This window comes from Brienomyrus brachyistius, chromosome 11 (genome assembly GCF_023856365.1).
Source record: "Brienomyrus brachyistius isolate T26 chromosome 11, BBRACH_0.4, whole genome shotgun sequence".
NCBI lineage: Eukaryota > Metazoa > Chordata > Actinopteri > Osteoglossiformes > Mormyridae > Brienomyrus > Brienomyrus brachyistius.
This window is the reverse complement of record NC_064543.1, coordinates 10,350,368-10,369,753: the sequence shown is the minus strand read 5'-3', so window position 1 is coordinate 10,369,753 and position 19,386 is coordinate 10,350,368. Positions and strand designations below refer to the sequence as shown.

At 43.6% G+C, this 19,386-nt stretch overlaps 2 protein-coding genes across 2 annotated transcripts; one reads left to right on the top strand and one right to left on the bottom strand.

Annotated features, from left to right (window-relative positions):
• Positions 1–342: 342 nt before the first annotated feature.
• Positions 343–3,531, top strand: nudt19 (nudix (nucleoside diphosphate linked moiety X)-type motif 19). Its single transcript, XM_049030031.1, has 3 exons — positions 343–1,287; positions 1,742–1,949; positions 2,486–3,531. The coding sequence occupies exons 1-3, from the start codon at positions 505–507 to the stop codon at positions 2,740–2,742; spliced, it is 1,248 nt and encodes a 415-aa protein (XP_048885988.1). The 5' UTR covers positions 343–504; the 3' UTR covers positions 2,743–3,531.
• Positions 3,532–17,964: 14,433 nt separating this feature from the next.
• On the bottom strand, positions 17,965–19,308 carry si:ch73-167i17.6 (regulator of G-protein signaling 9-binding protein). The gene is made up of 2 exons (XM_049030038.1): positions 19,082–19,308; positions 17,965–18,723 (listed from the first exon to the last, which is right to left on the bottom strand). Exon 2 carries the CDS (start codon positions 18,699–18,701, stop codon positions 17,976–17,978), a length of 726 nt encoding a protein of 241 aa, XP_048885995.1. The 5' UTR covers positions 18,702–18,723; positions 19,082–19,308; the 3' UTR covers positions 17,965–17,975.
• Positions 19,309–19,386: the final 78 nt, after the last annotated feature.

Here is a 19,386-nt window from a genome sequence, read left to right as displayed (position 1 = left end):
TGCCCCTACTACTTACGGCTGCTTCTTAGTCCAGCGTAACATACATCTTTTAAAAGGCACAACAAGTAACTCTACAGTTGACATTGATAATGTGTTTGAAAAAATGGCAAATTAATATATAATGCACAACTGTTTTTGACTCAAAAAGATAAAATAATAAAACTAAACAGGCCAACTCATCCATAGATCCATCCATCTCCTAACTCATTATCCAGTACAGGGTTGCGGGGAGCCTGGAACCCCTACGGAAGCGTGTAGTACAAGGCAGGAGACACCCAGGCAAGAGAATGTTCACTTAATTATCAGTCGGCCTGTATTTTATCATCCTAGTCATTAGGTGGCAGCACTAGGAACGGTGTTTCCATCGGTCCAGGGATCTTATCTGGAGGATGTCTTTGGTGTTTCCGTTTAACTCCTCTGTCAAAACAACCCCCGTGACTTCTCAAGGATTGTATGGAGTTCAGCAAGAGGGGCGATTGACGTCCCTGTGTTGGTGAAGCCCAGATGAACACCGCTTTGAAACACTGGAAGGAGGCGGCTACCGTCATCTTAGCGGCTGGAGTGAGACGCAGAATTCCAGCGGGAGATGAAGTCTTGATGCGCGCCGTCTCCCCGCCGCCTTTACCGGTTGGCAGCCCGCCCTTGTGGCCCCACAAGTCGGCCTTTGACTACGAGGTCTTGTTGCTGAAGCGCAGCAGCAAAAGCGGCTTCATGCCCAATGCGTACGTCTTTCCCGGCGGCTTGGTTGATCCGTCGGATTTCTCCGCCGACTGGCAGGGAGTCTTCCAGGCGTTTCGCCGCTATCCGAACTTCGGCCTGGGAGTCATCAGGCAGCCGCCCGAGACGAGACCTCCAATGTTCGCCACCGACAGGTCCAAGCTGGGCTCCCCCATTCCCGGGGAGGTGGCTTTCAGGATATGCGCTGTTAGGGAGACCTTCGAGGAAGCCGGCGTACTCCTGGCTGTGCCTATGAAGGAAGAGGCGGAGTCCGCCGTTCGGACCGGCGAGCAGGTCCCTCCGACGTTGACGGAGACCGGTCAGTTGTGGGACACGCAGGAACTGGCCCGGTGGAGGCTGCTGGTGATGGAGAATCCTGACAATTTCATCCGGATGTGCGAGACCCTGCGGTGCATGCCCAACATCTGGGCCCTACACGAGTGGGGCAACTGGCTGACCCCCGGCGGCGTCTACGCGCAGCAGAGGAGGTACGACACCGCATTTTTCATCTGCTGCCTGCCAGGAGCCCCTGAAACGATCCAGGACGAAAAGGAAATTGTGCATTTTAAGGTGACTCGTGCTTCTCTCCTTGGGCCTGTAGGCCCTTCATGCTTTCTGGATTAAAAGCACAAAATATATATACCTTTAACGGGAGTCATTTGAGTTGTCCATCCATGCCTTCCAATACAGCCTCGTTGGCATTAAGTTGCACGTAATTCGCACGCAAGTCATCACAGCACAAAAGTGTACTTGTTTTATGTGCCTCTGCGGTCTTACGCATAGAAATTGCTGCACGTATCGCTTTGTACGACAAATGCGTACTTTCTTATCAGTCATGTGCGTTCCTGGTTATTGGTAAGATGTTCATAAGATGGGTGCCACTTTAAAATTATTTCGTGTCTGTTATTGTCCCCTTTATTTATATTTGAGTGAGACATAGTAATGTCAGGACTGTTTATTTTGAGCCAGCAGTCTTAGGCAACAATCAGAGGCGCTTCACTCTCCCTCTCTATCTGCCCCGCAGTGGTCGACGCCCTCGGAGGTGCTACACAGCTACCAGGCCCGGGAGCTGTGGATAGCGCCCCCACAGTTCTACGACCTAAGCCGCATGTGCCGCTTCCCACGGCTGCAGGAGCTGCACAGCTTTGCTGCAGCACGGGGACTGGAGGGCTGCGAGCGCTGGCTGCCCGTACGCCTAGTGTCCAAAGACTGCCTCGTTTCCCTGCTGCCAGGTGTGGCCTACCTTTCCAGGGCGAGCTGCGATGCCTTGGTTAGGTCTTGTAGGTGACAAAATCAGACTTAGTACAAAAACAATATGTTTTGGGGAGACACTGCCTGTAGCCTAGGTGCAGTAGGCTATACCATCTAGGTTTATGTAAGTACACTGTATCACAGGGGTGGCCAGTCTTATCTGCAAAGAGCCAGTGTGTATGTGGGTTTTTGGGATAACTTTTAGGTCAGCTGTTCAAACCCAGGTGTGAAGACATTTCAGCCAATCAGTCATCTAATTAATAATCTAATTAAACAATTGCAGCGAAAACCCACACGCACAACGACCCGTTCTGGATAAGATTGCCCAACCCTTCCTCTATCAAGGCACTTTTGTCATTTTGTGATAATGCATTGTTCAGAACATGTCCAGAACAGAAACGCTTGATGTTATTTTAATCTTTGGACAATAATGAATAAATTACAGCCAGAACTGTTTTAACTTCCGTAATGGATGCAATTTTTAAGCATAAAAATGTGCCCCCCCTCCCCGGGTCAGGTGATTTGCTGTACCCAGATGACCCAGACAGCTCAGAGCAGACTGACATCATCCTGCGCAAAGAGCAGAGGTTGGAGGAGCTGCAGGCCGAGGACGACGCGCTGCATCGCATCGTCTTCCGCGACTCCCACATCTCTACCGTGCTCATCACCATCGCACCCAAGTACAAGCATCTGGCGCCCCTTCCCGGACCTACCTTTGGTACCACCCCAAAACCCACTGACCCCACCCTCACGACACGCTCCTCCCGGCTGTGAGCTGGATCTGCTTTGTTTCAGGGGCAGCTTGGCTGGATCGTTACACTGTTCTTTGGTCAGGGAAATCCAATTTATTTTTATATAGCGCCTTTCACAACAGAGTTGTCCCAAGGCGCTTTACATGGATGTGTTGTAAAATGTAAATAAGAAGCTAAAATCAATTTATGAACATGTGTCGTGTACAATCCTGCTGTTTCCTGTCGATAGTATTAGCTGATATATGGTTAAATGATGGATGGGTGGTTATACATACATATAAATAGCTTCTGGATAGTTGTGTAATATAAGTATAATTGAGAGAACATATAGAAAATATACCTCTGCATTCTCACCACAATATAACAATATGCTTGGGTGCTGTAAAAGATATATATTTTTAATATGTTTACAATTTAGAAATGAGTTTTTCTAGGAACAAGCATCAGACACTGAAAACTTCTTGGGAAGGAGTCCAGCTGGACCTTTGGATTAATGAACTGAATCCTCTCACCTGGGCTTCTGATTGGAGTGGAGAGCATTTATGAAACCTAAATGAACACAAAAATCCATGGCTTTTCATCCGTCTGATCAAAATGAAGAACTTATTGTAGCTTATTCACCAAGTGATATTTCACTTCTGGTGAAGACCAATGTTTGTAGAATTTCGGTAATGATTTTTAACTGGCCAGTCATCAGATATGCTTGTGAGGGATTTAGAATTTGTATCAATAACACTGTATGCACAAAAGTGCACTATTTTGTGCTCTGTTTATACAATGAATTTATAAACTTGTCCCTTCAGTAACCTAATCTGTTCCGTAAAATTTCTTTGCAGAGTGAAATTTTTAAAATCTGCTATTGCCACTATTTTTTTTTCTTGGGGAAAGATTACTTCAAAGGTAACACGTGTTTACTCATAATTGAACCTAAATACAAATATCCTTTGAATACACTACGTGGACAAAAGTACTGGGACACACCTCTTAATCATTGAATTCAGGTGTTTCATTCCGACCCATTGTGACAGGTTTATAAATTCAAGCACCTAGCCTTGCAGTTTTGGACAATTCAATGCTTTCAACTTTGTGGGAACAGTTTAGGGACGGCTCTTTTCTGTTCCAGCATGATTGCTCCCAAGGTCCATAAAGATATGGTTGGGTAAGTTTGGTGTGGAAGAACTTGACTGCCCTGCACAGAACTCTGACCTCAAACTCATTGAACCCTTTTGGGATGAACTAGAATGGAGATTGTAAGCCAGACCTTCACATCCATCGTCAGTGCCTCACCTCACAAATGCTCTTTGTGATGAATTGGCAAAAATTCCCACAGACGCACTCCAAGGTCTTGTGAAAAGTCTTCCCAGAAGAGTGGCAGCTGTTATAGCTGCAAAGCGGGGACCAACTCCACATTGATGCCTATGGATTTAGAATGGGACGTCATAAAAGTTCCTGTAAGTGTAATGGCCAGGTGTCACAGTACTTTTGTCCATATCATGTATGATATTCGGTGCTTTACAAAGATCTTAAGTAGATTACTAGGAATGCGGTATAATTATAAAAAGTGTAAATAGGTGTTTCATCTTCACACAATAACCTGCAATTTCAGTGGTATTGTGTTGATGTTTGCATGAAGAAATGACATCATTAAAAAGATCTATAGCTCAAGGTGAGCAAGCAAACGATTCATTTAGACTGGATCAGATGGAGGTGAAGAAATGAGAAGGTCACATCCTGGCTACTTTCAAACAAGTTTGGATGTGAAAAAAGCATCAAGATTTTGACCTGATTCTTCTCTGAAATTTCAGATATTGAACAATCAATTGATGTACATTGTAAAAAAAATGAATATGGCTAAGAATTGCCATTTTGTAAAACTATAATTCCTGAAGCTTTAAATGTATTATAAGGCACGAGTTCAAAAACTACAAGTTTATTTGTATAATAACCCAGATTTCTTTATCCAAAAAAAGAAAAGGAAAGAGAGACTGGTGAAGTGCCTGGTTCACTGTGCTGGTCTGCTGGAGCTGAAGGAGCCCCTGGGCAAGTGATTTTTGGCAGGACCTTCTGAACCTGAGACCCTGGCTATATTTTGCTCTCTTTATGTGGGAGGAGGAAGAAGTGAGCGAGATAGAGGAGGGAGGAGATCAATGGGGGAGGACAGGAAGCCAGGGAAAGTGAGAAGGAAAAGGTCAGTAAGTGCATGACATCAGCACACAGACACAGTAGTGTATGAGCTGCCTGGGGTGCATACATGCAGATTAGCTGAAGCATTGAATTCTGCATTTGCAGGCATGTTTAATTCATTGTTTTTAAGGGACCTTTCACAAGAAATGAAATGTTACATTTATTTTAGTTTTATTCCACATCTGGGAGATTATTGCAAAGCATCACTTTGTTTCCATGACAGCTATTTGTAGCGTTCCATCCTTCCCTTTTTCTTCAGGATCAGGCAGGGATTTGCGTCACATAGTCAAGGCAGGTTTCGGTCACCATGACAGCACCTCCTTGCTTTGTGGGAGAAAACCAATATGAAAATGAGCAGACGACATGCAAGCACAAACACACGGAGATGAGGACACAGCCCTAGAAGTGGGAGGTGACAACCATCCCCCTGAGGCACTGTGAAATGGCTCATTAAACTTTATTGGACTGCGCACAATAGGGGGTTCCGATGAACTGAGCGCGAATTGGTCACCTTTCGCCTTCTTATCCACCACAATGCCTCTTTGTTCTAAAGAATTCTATTCTCAAATAATAACCTGAGTCACTCTGTTGTTATATACAGGTGGCGGACAAAACAATGGAAAAACCACATGAAATAAGGCTTTACTGTAACTGAATCACCATTATAGCTACAAAGGTGAGTTAGATTAGGCAGAATGTCAATTAACCGGGGGGACCTTTCCCAAACTGATTGTATCCGATGGCTAAAGCACAAAGACATGTAATCTGGTATAAGGATCACAAAATTTGGATTCCTGTGCAATTAATTTGGTCTTTCACATTTTGTCCCTATATCTAGATGGGTTTATGTTTGAAGTAAACCAAAAGATGCCTTCAAATCACAGTGTCTGTTGTCATCTTAAACATAGTGGGCGATCTGTAATTGTAAGGGCAGCCATCTCATGTCAGTCATTAGGTCTGATGTTTACTCTGCGTAGTCAAGGAACTGTAAGCTGTTTTACAGGATCAGCTGTGTACTATGGTGCAGACACCATTCTCTCATGATGTTCACATATTCCAAGATAACATATTTCTATACACAAGTTTACAGTTCTTCAACACCAAGATGAAGAACAGAGTACAGATTTCTCCTTCCTTGATTCCTGAGTACTAGATGCTTTACTTTTTGAAGACTGACCTTATATCTTATCTATCACACCTCACTTAATGCTAATATATTGTTAGGTGTTTCTGTTGCTGTATATTTTCCACCATAGCTGTGTTTGTCATGTGAATGTTTGCCTTTCTAAAGACCTTCACTTCGGTGAGCTGCAGGCAAAATATAGTCACTTTGGATGAAAGTGTCAAGAAACTGTGAAATATTTCAGAATTATATTTTTTAGTGCCAGATAACATTTCATATGTCACAGTGGGAAGACATGGTGTGCGGCATTTTAAATTCACATTTCTATCATATTTATTTTATTTAGCAGAATATTTTATTTGTCCAGAGGAACATACAAGACCCCTTTTTTTGACCAGAAATTCTCAGATTCCTTACAGTGGTCAATTATTTGTCAGTAGATAAACTCTTCTGATGTCATTTCTTTAATAGACATGACCCTTAATATTATGGCCTCTTGTGGATACAACAGTAAAATGTTAATTTGGAGGCTGGTGGCCTTGTATTGTACACCACTGCATAACATCCTTTATCCATAAATGTACTTTACGTATTTATGTATTTATTTATTTACATTAACCCAAATTTATTTAGTTACTTGCACAAGCGTTGGAGGACTATGGAGACCCTAGCAGATTCAGGGAGCCCATCATGCAAGGGCACAGCTTCCACTCCCTAAATTATAATTTATCAGGGACCCCCCCCCCCCCCCCCCACACCAGTCGCTGGCAGGCTGCATCCCTGTGGTGCTCACATACCTGCCATTCACCTCCCGCATCGCAGCTGCCTCGCGCCCAGCAGCCGCGGTAATGAGGCGCCTCGCCGCACGTCTGAAGGCACTTCAAAACCACAACGCTGCCCCGCTAAACCGCAGTTATCCTCCCCCTCACCGGGGGCGCCATGGGGGCTTCCTTCACTGGGCTTTCAGTCACAGCAGCAGGCCAGTGAGAGTTGCAGATTGGCTGACCCCCGCACAGAAGAAATCCATTTGTACAAGTGTGTCAGGTTACATACAGGCTGCATTGGTAGATAATCAGGCCCCCACGCCCATATACACACATACATTTTTACTGTGGAAGATATTAAGCTGAAGGGCAGATTTGCATTAGAAATACGCATCTAACTGATTTTTAATTAAATACTTTTAATTAAATACCAATTTTTAAAATAGAATAGTAGTGTGAATGTGATGTGTCTGTATTCTTAACTGTGAAAGTGCAGGTTTCATTCAACAAAGAATGTTAAAAATAAAACAAAAAATGCTTTTATTTTAATGTATATGCCATAAATGGCCTGGTTAACAACAACAACAGCAACCAGCATAAAGGATTAAACCCATTAGTCGATCCAAAGAATGATCTATTTATAGATGAATAAGGCCACGCTGTTTCGACCTTATGAAAAATATGAAATTTATTTTAAAAGCTATCATATAAACAGTATTAAAAGTGTTCTTTAGGATGCTGAACTGACATGTGGATTAGCACATGTGGACTGGCCAATAGAGTGAAGGATGATATTGACACCCCCGGTATATTATTGGGTTGGCAGGCCATGGAAATATACAAATTGTCATTTTGCTCTGTAACTGAAATGAGCAAAGCAGTAACTGCTGCGAAGAATAATTTCTAACCTTAATGGCTGGTGTGTAGTGAAGCTTGCTTCCTGACTTTGTTCCTTAGTAAAAATCTAGCTATTTTGACTCTTGAAAGGGCTGGTGTCAACATCGTCAAAGATTTTGTGCTTAGCTGCCAACCTCTTGTTAAATTGGTGGTCATGGTGACTGATCCAAACCAGGCACTAATTAACATCCCACTGACTGGCTGTGTCGTGCCCAGCGCGTCTGCTCCTCCTGTGTGCCACACTCCCTCATCTACCTCGTGTGGAATCCCTGTGTTTACCAGCTGTTTCTTGTTGCTGTCATTAGTGTATTTAAGTCTGCGTTAAGTGTGTTTACCCAGTCCGATCATTGACGTCCGTTTGTTTTATGGTGTATAGCGTTCCTTGTTGTTTTCTTATTAAAATCAGTCGTTCGCCCAATTTCCCGGCTCCTGTGGTGCTTCCCAGCTCCGCGCCCGAGCGAGTGCAGGACAGGCTGCATTCCACCAAAGTCTCAGTTTGTATTCTGCAGATACTTAGGATGCCCCCACCATAACCAACGGACACCAGGACCCCCTATGTTCGATGCAGCAGCCCTGAAAAGGCTATACCCTCAAAATGGGAAGAGTGGAGAGACTGGAGGGTTATTGTAGCAAAGACCCCACCTGGTTAGAGCCGGGGTAGGGGGGTGTTCCACTCCACAGGATTCCTCTTACACCAAACACTCTGGCCTTTCCCATCAGACGCCCTCAGCTTCCACTGTGGCTACCATTTACCATCAGTGTCATCAAAGCAAAAGGTCAGTCATTAAACATGGCTGGGATCCACCTGTAGTATATATAGCCCCTATATTATAGTCTATGCTCTAATTATCTCAATTCCATCCTTATTTTGAATGCCTAGTTTACCATTTCTTAGCACTTGCCAAAGCAATTTTGCAATTAAATGATATAGTCATACGAGAACTAATATACAGAAATTAATATTTGTATTAAACTCACTGAAAAAATGAATTTTCCAGTGGCTTCAGGCAGCAGAGTCTCATTGAGCTCATAGATATGCTTTGTGACACAGGTGACTGCACTCTGAACCACAATTTAATGTCCTCACGAAAGCCACCGTAGCTGGCCAACCCCTGACACCCTTTGGGGATTTAACATGCGTGACTAATTTTGGTCACAAGCAGTAGGCTATAACTTCCTGAGAATTCATTACCTGAATGACACCTACCCTAATGACAGCCTTCAGTCTTTAATTGATACTTATATGACAAATTAACTGGCACAGAATGTGGTCAGCTCCTTACTGAAGAGTACATCAGTACCTGAACCTTCTGGCAGTTGTATAAGTACAATATATCATATATGTGCTTGGGGAGTCGACCCTACGATGGCCTGGGTTTGGAAAATGACATGTTTGCTTGCAGTGGTTCTTTAGTTTTGTCCAGTTTAATCAGGTTCTAGATTTTTTAGATTTTGGCGGATTTAAATTGTTTTTTCAGCTTTCTTGTGTTTTTTTTTTCCTAAACAGTCGACTCCATAAGTAGCACTTAGCTTGTATCCACAGGCTACGTCTTTTCCAGCTGTGTCTGTGCAGTCGCCTGCTGCGGCTGCTCCTCTCTCCTCTCCTGTGCCGTCCCCTCCAACTCCCTCCTCGCCTCTCCTGGTGCCCCCTCCGACTCCCTCCTCGCCTCTCCTGGTGCCCCCTCCGACTCCCTCCTCGCCTCTCCTGGTGCCCCCTCCGACTCCCTCCTCGCCTCTCCTGCACCGTCCCCTCCGACTCCCTCCTCACCTGCTCCGCCTGTCCGTCTGCCTACCTCCTCGCCCCCTACAAGGTCCCCTTCGGCTCCAGCTTCACGGTCGCCTGCAGCCCCTCAGGTTGCCACTCCTCGCCCACAGCAGTTCCTTCGGGCTCCCCAGCCTTTGTTATTCTGCCTCCTTCCTTCGTCCCTCCTCTGTCTGCTCCTCGTCCCTCATTGTCTCCTCTGTTCACTCCTGGTCCTTTTGTTCTTCCATTCTCTGTGCCTTCGGTGTCTCCTTTCCTGGTCGGCCCGTCTGCATTCCCTGTTTTGTGTCAGGACCTGTCATACTTCCTGTTCCTGTGCCTGTTTTGTGTGTCCGTTCTGTTCCCGGTCTCCCGTTAATGTTCTTGCTTTTGTCTTACAGGATTCCATGTTCCTGGTTTTGTCTCGTCCATCGCCTCCCCTGAGACCCAAGTCGCCCAAAGTGCGTGCCTTTGGGGGGGGGGGAGAGTTCTGTCACACTGTCCTTGAGAAGCAGTATGGAAGCCTGTTGTTTTCAAAACTCATTTCATTTACTCACTTTGGGAATCTTTGGTATTTCATTGGTAAAACTTCAATATTTACTTCCCATTATATTTACATAAATCTCTCAAACTGATCTAAACACTGTAATTCTTTACTTATTTCATCCTGCACAGTATTTTATAATAAAGAATGAAATTAATAAATGTGATTAAAACAAGAAAATTGGGCGACCTTAATTATGGGATTCTAGTAAGAGGGGGGGAATCTGCTGTTTGTGATGCTTGTGGGTTTTCTAGGAGAGGCCAAGGGCAGGAAGTGTAGGTTCAAAGGAAATCGTTGCGGGCTGGTGAGCTGCAAAGACACTGGAGGCAGTTTCTGTGAATCACTGAGAGGTGGGGCGATGCTCACTGACTGAGAGGTGAGCTGAAACCATGAAATCTCATCTCCGCAGTGCTGTCATGGTTACAGACCTACCAGCAGCAAAATCATCAGAGGCATGAGTAATGTCTGCATGCAGCTACAGTTTCATTCAGTGATAAGATTAATCTAGAAAGACTTTATTATAACATCCTTCTATTGAATAATACAAAAAATAAAAGGTAAAACGATATCTGCTATCAGTAAAAGGATGATAATTGATGAAATCTTTTTCCAACTGTTTCTAAAAAGCAATAATCATCTTCTCTATAACATTTCATATGATCAGCATCAGAAGCAGCACAGACCAACTTTTAACACCTTTATGGTTTTGGTATTTTGTAAGTATTTGTGTAAACGTAACACACAGCTGCGCACTTAGAAATAGTTGACGTAGTATAAATTCATTGATGTGTCATATAAGAACCCCTCAATGAAGCTAACTGGTATTTCTTGCTGCTGCACAGTCTGCTTCAGTGTTTCTCAACCCGGTCCACGGGGACCCCCTAGACGGTCCACGTTTTTGCTCCCTCCCAGCTCCTAGTAGGTGCAAAAACATGGTCTGTCTGGGGGTCCCTGAGGAATGGGCTGAGAAACATTGGTTTAATTTGATTCAACAGACCTTGATACTGCTATAATGCTATGATGCTGAGGAATTTCTGATTTTAACTGTACGACAATCTATCAATCGTCTAACTGCTTAATCTGAACATCGGTGTTGGGGGGGGGGGGGGGGGGGCACCAATTACAATTACAATTACCAATTACAGAAACATGGATGAAACTTGTGGAGGCAGGTTTCAAGTCCCCAGCACTACCTACCTTCCACCATGAGGTAGTGCTTTCTTTATTACCTTGTAGAAATCAGTTGGTGCACTGTAGATGGCTCCTTCTGTGCAGATTCGCATATGGAGAGCCTGAATGTGTAACTGCATCCTCCATCAGGAGGGGAGAGCTCAATCAGCACCGACAGCGAGCATCTCGCCGAGGTGGAGAAGTGCACTCGGGGAGCAAATGATGAGATCAATGGGAGGAGTTTTATGTGGGGGGGGGGGGGGGGGCTCAAGCATATCACTCCTTTCCTGACAAAGATGTGCATAACATTTTTGTTGAGCTAGATGTGCATCGCAGCTGAAAATGGCCGTTTAAGAAGCATATTTAAGTTTGCCGAGTTGCTATGTGCACCCGCTTTGACCGCGTGCTTAAAATAACCAACGTAGAAAACCTCTCTAGTTAGAGCCAGTTAGAAAAACTATTCATTAAAATCTGCTTGTGAGGCCTGATATTTTTACCCAAAGGGTCTTACAAATTTTTCCCATTAATGAAGATGGATATTTTACTATAGGAATGAAGTACCGTTCTCAAGGGTACAACCAGCCAACAATTTTAATGAGTATGCATCCTTAATCACCACTGTAACCACTGGCTAAATACTTATCCAGCTCCATTGCATTATTTATTAATGGTCATGCTTTTCTTTTTTGTTTTCCAGTGGGTGGGGAGGGTGGAATCCACATGAGGTCCTGGTGGACTGTGTGCAGTCAAAGTGATTTTGAAACAGGTATGTTCCCTGGGAAGTTCTGCTTATGGAGGTCACCGTACTGCATTAAGACAACACCTGTGGACAGTGCTAAGCGTATTCTCCTCATGCACCTGTCAGAAGGACCACTGCAGAAATATATCTCCGTCAAATACTAAAGATAGCTGAGAGCTATCGTTTGGAAGACTGCCCATCTGACATTTTATTTATTTAGACGATGCTTTTGTCCAAAAACCAGAAGCAGCTGTTCTGCCAACGTTAAGATTTGAACTGGAGAGTGTCGGCTCCCAGTTACAGCAGCCAAACCTTCTGAGCCAAGCACCACCTCCATGGACCCGGCATTAGAAAAATAAAATCACTTAACTTCACATAACTATGAATATGTGACAACACAATTACTTCCAAAACCTTTATTACACATTATACATGTAAATGTACATATATGATGGCTATGGTAACCAATGTACCTTTATATATAAATATGCCTATATAGATTGAAGTACATGTCTTAGTCTGTATGGTTACCAATATAACTTTATACACAAAGATTTGTATATAGGTAAATGTACATCTGGGATGTTATGAAGTTTATGCTTTTATAACATCTGCTGTGGTTGTGACTTTTGCGGAGGTCCATCCTGCCATATTAGTGTCCTTTGCTCCCACCACTATCCTCCTGTTAGACATTTGAAGGTCTGAGACACAGAGATCCTGCAGTTTTTATGCACATACCTTCATGTACAGTTCTGTGTTTGCTCTCTGCCGGGTCACCCCGCACACACACCCGTGTCATGTCACACAAAACAGCTGTCAGCTATTGCTATGGACCTTGCCTGTGATATGGATTGATGAGCAGGATTTCTGTCAGCAGGGGGTGCTGCAGCACTGACTAGACCAGGGGTACTCAAATATAAACCTGAAAGGTCCACTTACCAAATGTCCAGTCAGGGAAAGGTCCGGAAAAGTGACGGAAAATTCCAAGTCCAGAACTCCAGAATAAAAACTCCAGAACTATGCAAATATCACCTGCATGCACATTAAATTTACAATAACCAACTCCTGATCCAAACAGTTAGCAGTGAAAAAAAATAACCATTGTGTATAGTGGCCCCTTGTAAAAAGATAGCTACCGGGAAAAAGTACATTTATTTCAAGGATTCAAAGTTTTAGAGTACAGATGCAATTCTTAGTTGAATGTCTTCTTCACAGACTAGCAGCGCAACATTGCAATAACTAACAATAAACGAAAAACAAACTCACGTGTACTATTACAGCATTTATGTCATTTATTTAAACTTTATTTTACCAGGTAAATTAACTGAAAACTAAGTTCACACTGCTTTTCGGGAAAATAGCAAATAACGCATCGGAACTTCCAGGGATACAAACGTCAGGCGTGTGACTAAACTCTTCAGCCAATAAGGGCAAAGGTGTGTCGTCACGGAGGCGGTTCCAGTTTGTGCAGCCGGCTGAGAAGCGCTGCGCGATCCGTCTTGCAGTAAGTCGTCTTGCTCTTGCTAGGTTTTTGCCCCATGTGACATGGTGACGCGTGGTGTCGTTTTGCAGCGCCAAGTCGGGCAAAATTAAAAAAATCAGGACCAGAATGCATTACTTTAAGCCAACACTGTAAGCGGCTGCATGAAGTCGAACTCACCCATTCATAAAAATCCGATTGGGTGATTAATAACTTAGTCCATTCAGATCTTTCCAGATTTTTAAGAGCCAAAGCCTACACAAAATGTAATGTTTTAATGCCACTAGATAAATCGAAGCAGAGATCCTGCCATACCAAAACCACTTCAATAACTGTTATTTGTAGTTGATATATACACTGAACAAAAATATAAACGCAACACTTTTGTTTTTGGTGGCCTTTTATTGTGGGCAGTATAAGGTACACCTGTGCACTACCCATGATGTCAGATCAGCATCTTGATGTGGCACACCTGTGAGGTGGGATGGATTATCTCAGCAAAGCAGAAGTGCTCACTATCACACATTTAGACTGATTTGTGAGAAATGTTTGAGAGAAATGGTAATATTGTGTATCTGGAATGAATTGTAGATCTTTAAGTCCATCTCATGAAAAATGGGAGCAGAAACAAGAGTGTTGCGTTTATATTTTTGTTCAGTATATAACAAGAGATCCCCATAACACTAAATAAGCCATGTAACAAAATCTATTAGCTTCGTCTATGGTGGTGTTTCTTCCAACTCCACTTGAGAGATCCTTTCCTCCAAGTTCACAGTGCCCTGCGTCAGTCTCCTTAGCACCCCCACCCGATCCCATCTGTGGGGGAGTGGAAATTTCTCTGCGTGTTGATTGGTGCCATCTGCTGAGGCTGTGGATGGTAGCCATACCAACCCAGCTGAAAACGTGCTGCCGTCTCTGCCCGCTGATGTCAGATGCGTTCGATCCAGCTTGCGTCGGCTGCGCTACCCCGCAATGCCGCACCAGGATCCACACACGCCTCCTTCGGCACCTCAAAATGGGTTCTCCCTGATTATAATGCTCTTAAATCCTTGAGACGAAGACCTGAATGAATGTGTTCTAACCTCATCTATATCGAGTTTGGTAACAAGACTCCCTTTAAAATATAAGCTTAAACTGCTGTGTGGATACTGGCATCTGAATCACCCATAGCAATCTTCACTGCCGTTTGCCACCTGTGACTTATAAGGCTGCCCCCCCCCCCAGCTTCTCTGCCTCCTCCATCCCCTTATAAATGATTCAAGGTGGCTGAAACATGTGCACAAACATGGGCACCATACTCTGATTTAAGTATTGATGGTGCTCGTGGTCTATGCCTAGCCTAATAAGTTGTAACTTTACATGCAGGATGATTACACAGCACACGGTTGTTGTTTTGGTTCACATTGCTACACTGTAAGGGCATCACATGCTGTGGCTGTCGCCGAGATGCTTATGCTGACCAGGTAACGTAATAGAGAGTGAATGGGATTAATGCAGCGTGACCCCGGACGTTTTTAAGGCAGCAAGCACATTCCGAGATTGCATACGAACCGAGCAGGATGCGGGTTTGGCAACCCCAGCCTTCCTAAACTTGAGGGCCAGTTTAGCAGAATCCCAGTGGTTTGCAAGCCTGTGAATCATCCTTAACCGTAGAAGTTCAGATTTTTTTTTTGGCTGTTTTTTAAACAGGATTTAGGTGCAGATTTTTAAAAGTTGGAAAGAGGTTTGGGAAGTTATCAAGCCACTAATTCACTTGTCTCCTTTAAAAATTCAAAATTAAAACGCACCATAACCACGGTCAGGATAAGCAGCTAAAAGATGGATGGATGGATGGATGGATGGATGGGTTCAATATGATTAATTGGTGGGGTTATATTTGCCAGTTTTGATTACTGGGCGGTTACAACCCCACCAGAATTTACATCCATGGGTGGATGGATGGATGGATGGATGGATGGGTTCAATATGATTAATTGGTGGGGTTATATTTGCCAGTTTTGATTACTGGGTGGTTACAACCCCACCAGAATTTACATCCATGAGTGGATGGATGGATGGATGGATGGATAGATGGATGGATGGATGGATGGATAGATGACAGAATTTTCAGTTGGTCAGATTTAAAGGCCCTCACAAGTCTCCTGGAGACAGAAGGCAGCCAAAGCATGCTAATAGTAAAAGGAGAAATTTTGCAAACAAGTTACAACGCACTTTCTAGATAAATCATCCCAAAATGACTGGGATGGTTTACACACCGGCGGCCATGACATTTCGCTTCCTTCACTTAAATACAGGACACACAGCACTACTCTGCTCCTCCCGTCAACATCAGCATGAAATCTGTGTCTCCTTCCCTGCTCCCCCACGTAAGGTATAATTTATCAATTTCAGAACAATCTATGCTTTATATCTTTCTATGTGAATTTAATGCTAACAATAATTTGTAATTTGAAGTAATAACCAGATTCTATTCTATACTATTCCTGTACTGCTGAGGTAAAACACGACATTGTCAAATGGGATTTTATTCCTCAGCGGTGGGTTGAATACACATGCACAGGTCTGCCTGACTTTCACAGCCGAATCGCTTAATGAGATCAATCCATCCACCCATTTTCTATATCTGCTTGTCGAGTGGAGGCTCGCAGGGGTCCAGGGGCCAGCTGTGTGCGCATAATAATAATAATAAGAGAGAAGAAAAAATTGTGTTTGTAATGTACATTTACTGTATAGAAATAAAAAGAAAAAGAGACAGTCAGTAGTAGTAAAATAGCCGTACGATTAGCAGGCTGAAAAATAATATAGAAAGCAGAGAGAGAATAAAATACAGGCTAGAATCAATAAGAAAAGAAGTAGTGAAAAAGAGAAGAATTATAATAAAAATAAATAAAGAAAAAAATATAGACATTAAGTTAATCTAAATAAATCAGCATTGAGTCGTGTCTTAAAAACTTTGAGATTGGGTGCTGTCTAGGACAAGACGCCAACCCGTTGCAGTCTTAAGACTGAGATTGAGATAGGTCAGTTACAAATTCTTAAATGAATTCCTCAAAACCCTGCTCCTGTTTCTGTGCTCCTGTTTCTGTGGTCACTACGCCTCCTGTAATCCAGAGTATCCTCCATTGCTGCCATCCTGCCCAGCGTACGCCCCGGAATGCCGCAGCCCATCCCAGTCCCCCCCAAGCCCCATAATGCTGGTGTTCCAAACAGAGTCACTCCTGAGACAGCATTAGAAAGTCTAGCACATAATCACATTACGAGGCAAAGCACACAGAGACCTCTGAAGCTCAATCTACTTTTAAGTGCACTTTTTTACGTAATGTGTCTTCCAGCAACTAGAAGCCATAAAAGAGGTTCAATCTCTCCTACGTGATATATATGCCAGGGGGGAAATGGGGGAATTCAGTCGAAGAGCATCCAGCCTCTGTAAAGATTCAGTTCCTATAAATCAGCCTCCTAATTGATTTACAGTGGCCCCAGAATTGATTTTTCCCACAACAAAATGCTACATTGCACTTGAGGGCCATGCAGGGCGTTGCGTTTCCACAAAGCGCATTTTGGTGCATTATTTCACATGAATGTTGGCACACTGGAATATCAAAATCAAATACAAGAAGTGCAAAGATAAAAAAAGAAGACTGTCTTCCTCTTATATCTCATCAGCTGCCAGATTCACCACCCAGTCCCACGTCTAGGCACTTAAGTACACTGGCATACAAAACACAGTAATATAGTCTAGGGCAGACAGCCAGATCTGTTAAATATACATCTAGATGTAATGTATTTCCCAAACTGACAGTTGAAAACCTTGTCGTGCATGTTTCATTTTGATACCCCACAGTAAAACATTTTTATTTTTGACTGGTTCTACCAAAATTCTACATAAATTCAGTTCCGAAACAGCTGGATTTGTCATTAAATGTTGTTTATTCTATTAAATATACTTCATTATATACACTATTAAAAACGGAAAAAAGTCTATCGTGTACAACTCCTCAACTTTTTTTACCAAAACATCGTCTCTATGCATCCACATAAGTACAACATAAGCCATCAGGAATAAAGGACACAGGCTGTCAATAATCACTATAAAACCTGAATACCTCATCGAACATCGTAAGACCACAGATACTAGTTGCGACATACAATGCGGTCATTTTAGGCTAACATGTTGCTGTGACAAAACACTTACACTGAATGCACAACATATTGTCCGATTGCACTCACATGGAACATATTCTAGACATACTGGGATGCTCAGAGTCTTCTGTAGACCAGAAGCGGCCGATTTTTTTGGTTTTGTCAATAACCTTACACGTAGATATTTCAAGACTGTAACGATCGACAGCAGACGTTTAGGATAACGTTTTAATGGTTTTATACCTGTCAGCTGCCCAGCTGCCTTCAATTTGACGAGCATCTAAGGAGCATGTAGCAATGTGTTTATTATATGCACATGGTGACTTGTGCTAATTCTGTTTTTTTCCGCTATCGGTATGGGCATAGATCGCGTATGGTGTCCAACTTCTCAAAGCCCGTTTCATTACAGTGGCTGTCTAGTAAAAAGCAGGATGTTGCTAGAATGGGCCTAATCTCCAGTCTGTTCGGCTTATTCAGAGGTTTATGATTAAGTACCCTAAAATGCCCGCAATTAACACAACCGCAGTGAAAACGATTCCTGCAAATATTTTCATGATGCCTCCATCGCTCCCTACTTCTTTGGGCTCCTCTTCGCAAATGGAAATGACACCCACGGAGGAGTTGCCCACACTAGCAGTGGACTTCAGCTCCGCACCTGCCTCCTGTTTGGCTTCCACCGCCCAGGGCGCCACTTGGACTTTCATCTCCATCTCCTCAATCATTTGACCGACCTGTGTGATCTCGGTCTCAAGCTCCTTCAGATCCTCCGTGTCGATGTTACTGTCCGCGTCGTATTTCATGTTCTGGACGCTCATGGCTCTCGCCGCCACGGTTGTAGTACTGCCATTCATCCCCGTCTGAATGAGGTGCTTGGTGGGCACTCTCAATGGGAAGTCCTGTCCGATTTCCAAAGATCGCTTCATGTCCACTTCAAGCAGCTCCATGTTGCTGCTGAAGAGGACCCATAGCCTCTCGTACTCGGAGCGCTCCTCTTTGCTGATGCTCTTGTCCTTTAGCAAAGCCGTCAGTTTAGTCCTGTTGGCCACGGCCAACTCCTGTGCCTTTTTGCGCGTCTTCTTCAGCTCCTCTCTCAGGTTTTGAGAGTCCGCGGTGCTGCCGAGCGTGATGACCAAATGCCTGTAGCAAGCAGTCACTTTATTCAGGGCATCCAGCATGGTTTTACATTCGTCTTTCCCCATTTTGATTCGCCAACGTGGATTTCTGTTTATTACGAACAATAAAGAATAAAGAAAAACGTTCGTATGAGACTTCCACAAGAACAAAAGCGTTATCTGATTTATATTATTTTAAAGCTTTGTAATGTCTGCTTCTAGTTTCCTCGGGATCCGCAGATCCGCCCAAATACCCCCGACGATATAGTTGTAGACGATTCTCTTCCATCCATGTTCCCAGTCAATTTCAGAAAGCAGATAGACAAACCAAGAAAATTAGCTCCGTAAAGGCTTTCAGCTTCAGCCTTCAAAGAAAATAAACAGTGATCTGATCTATTTATAAGTCTGAACTTAACTATCTATATGCAGGTCCAGTAACAGGTGTTTCTAGCCTCTCATAAACTCACCTAAGCGTATTAAAGCATCTGGATGCTTGTAAATTGGAACACGTACATAATAACTAATATTAGCAATGTATAATATTCAATTCAATTCGTGGTCACGGAAAGGTAGAGCCAGTGGCGGACAAAGCAAATCCCTCCATTCGCAAGCGAAGCCTAGGTCCGACCGCTTCAGCGTTATCTTGCAGCATGGTTAGCATTCCCAGCAAAGGGAGCTGTCCACTTGCAGCAAGCCGCCGTCCAGGTTTAAATACCCCTCAGCGCCCTGTGTGGCCACATGCGCACATTACAGGGAAGCGCTCAGCAGCCCG

Bases quoted from the DNA above. Each gene is read 5' to 3' on its own strand.
- nudt19 (XM_049030031.1), top strand. From the start codon at position 505: ATGAACACCGCTTTGAAACACTGGAAGGAGGCGGCTACCGTCATCTTA. The intron at 1,288-1,741 runs GTGACTCGTGCT...TCTGCCCCGCAG, and splicing joins AGGAAATTGTGCATTTTAAG to TGGTCGACGCCCTCGGAGGT. The intron at 1,950-2,485 runs GTGTGGCCTACC...TCCCCGGGTCAG, and splicing joins CCTCGTTTCCCTGCTGCCAG to GTGATTTGCTGTACCCAGAT.
- si:ch73-167i17.6 (XM_049030038.1), bottom strand. From the start codon at position 18,701: ATGGGGAAAGACGAATGTAAAACCATGCTGGATGCCCTGAATAAAGTG.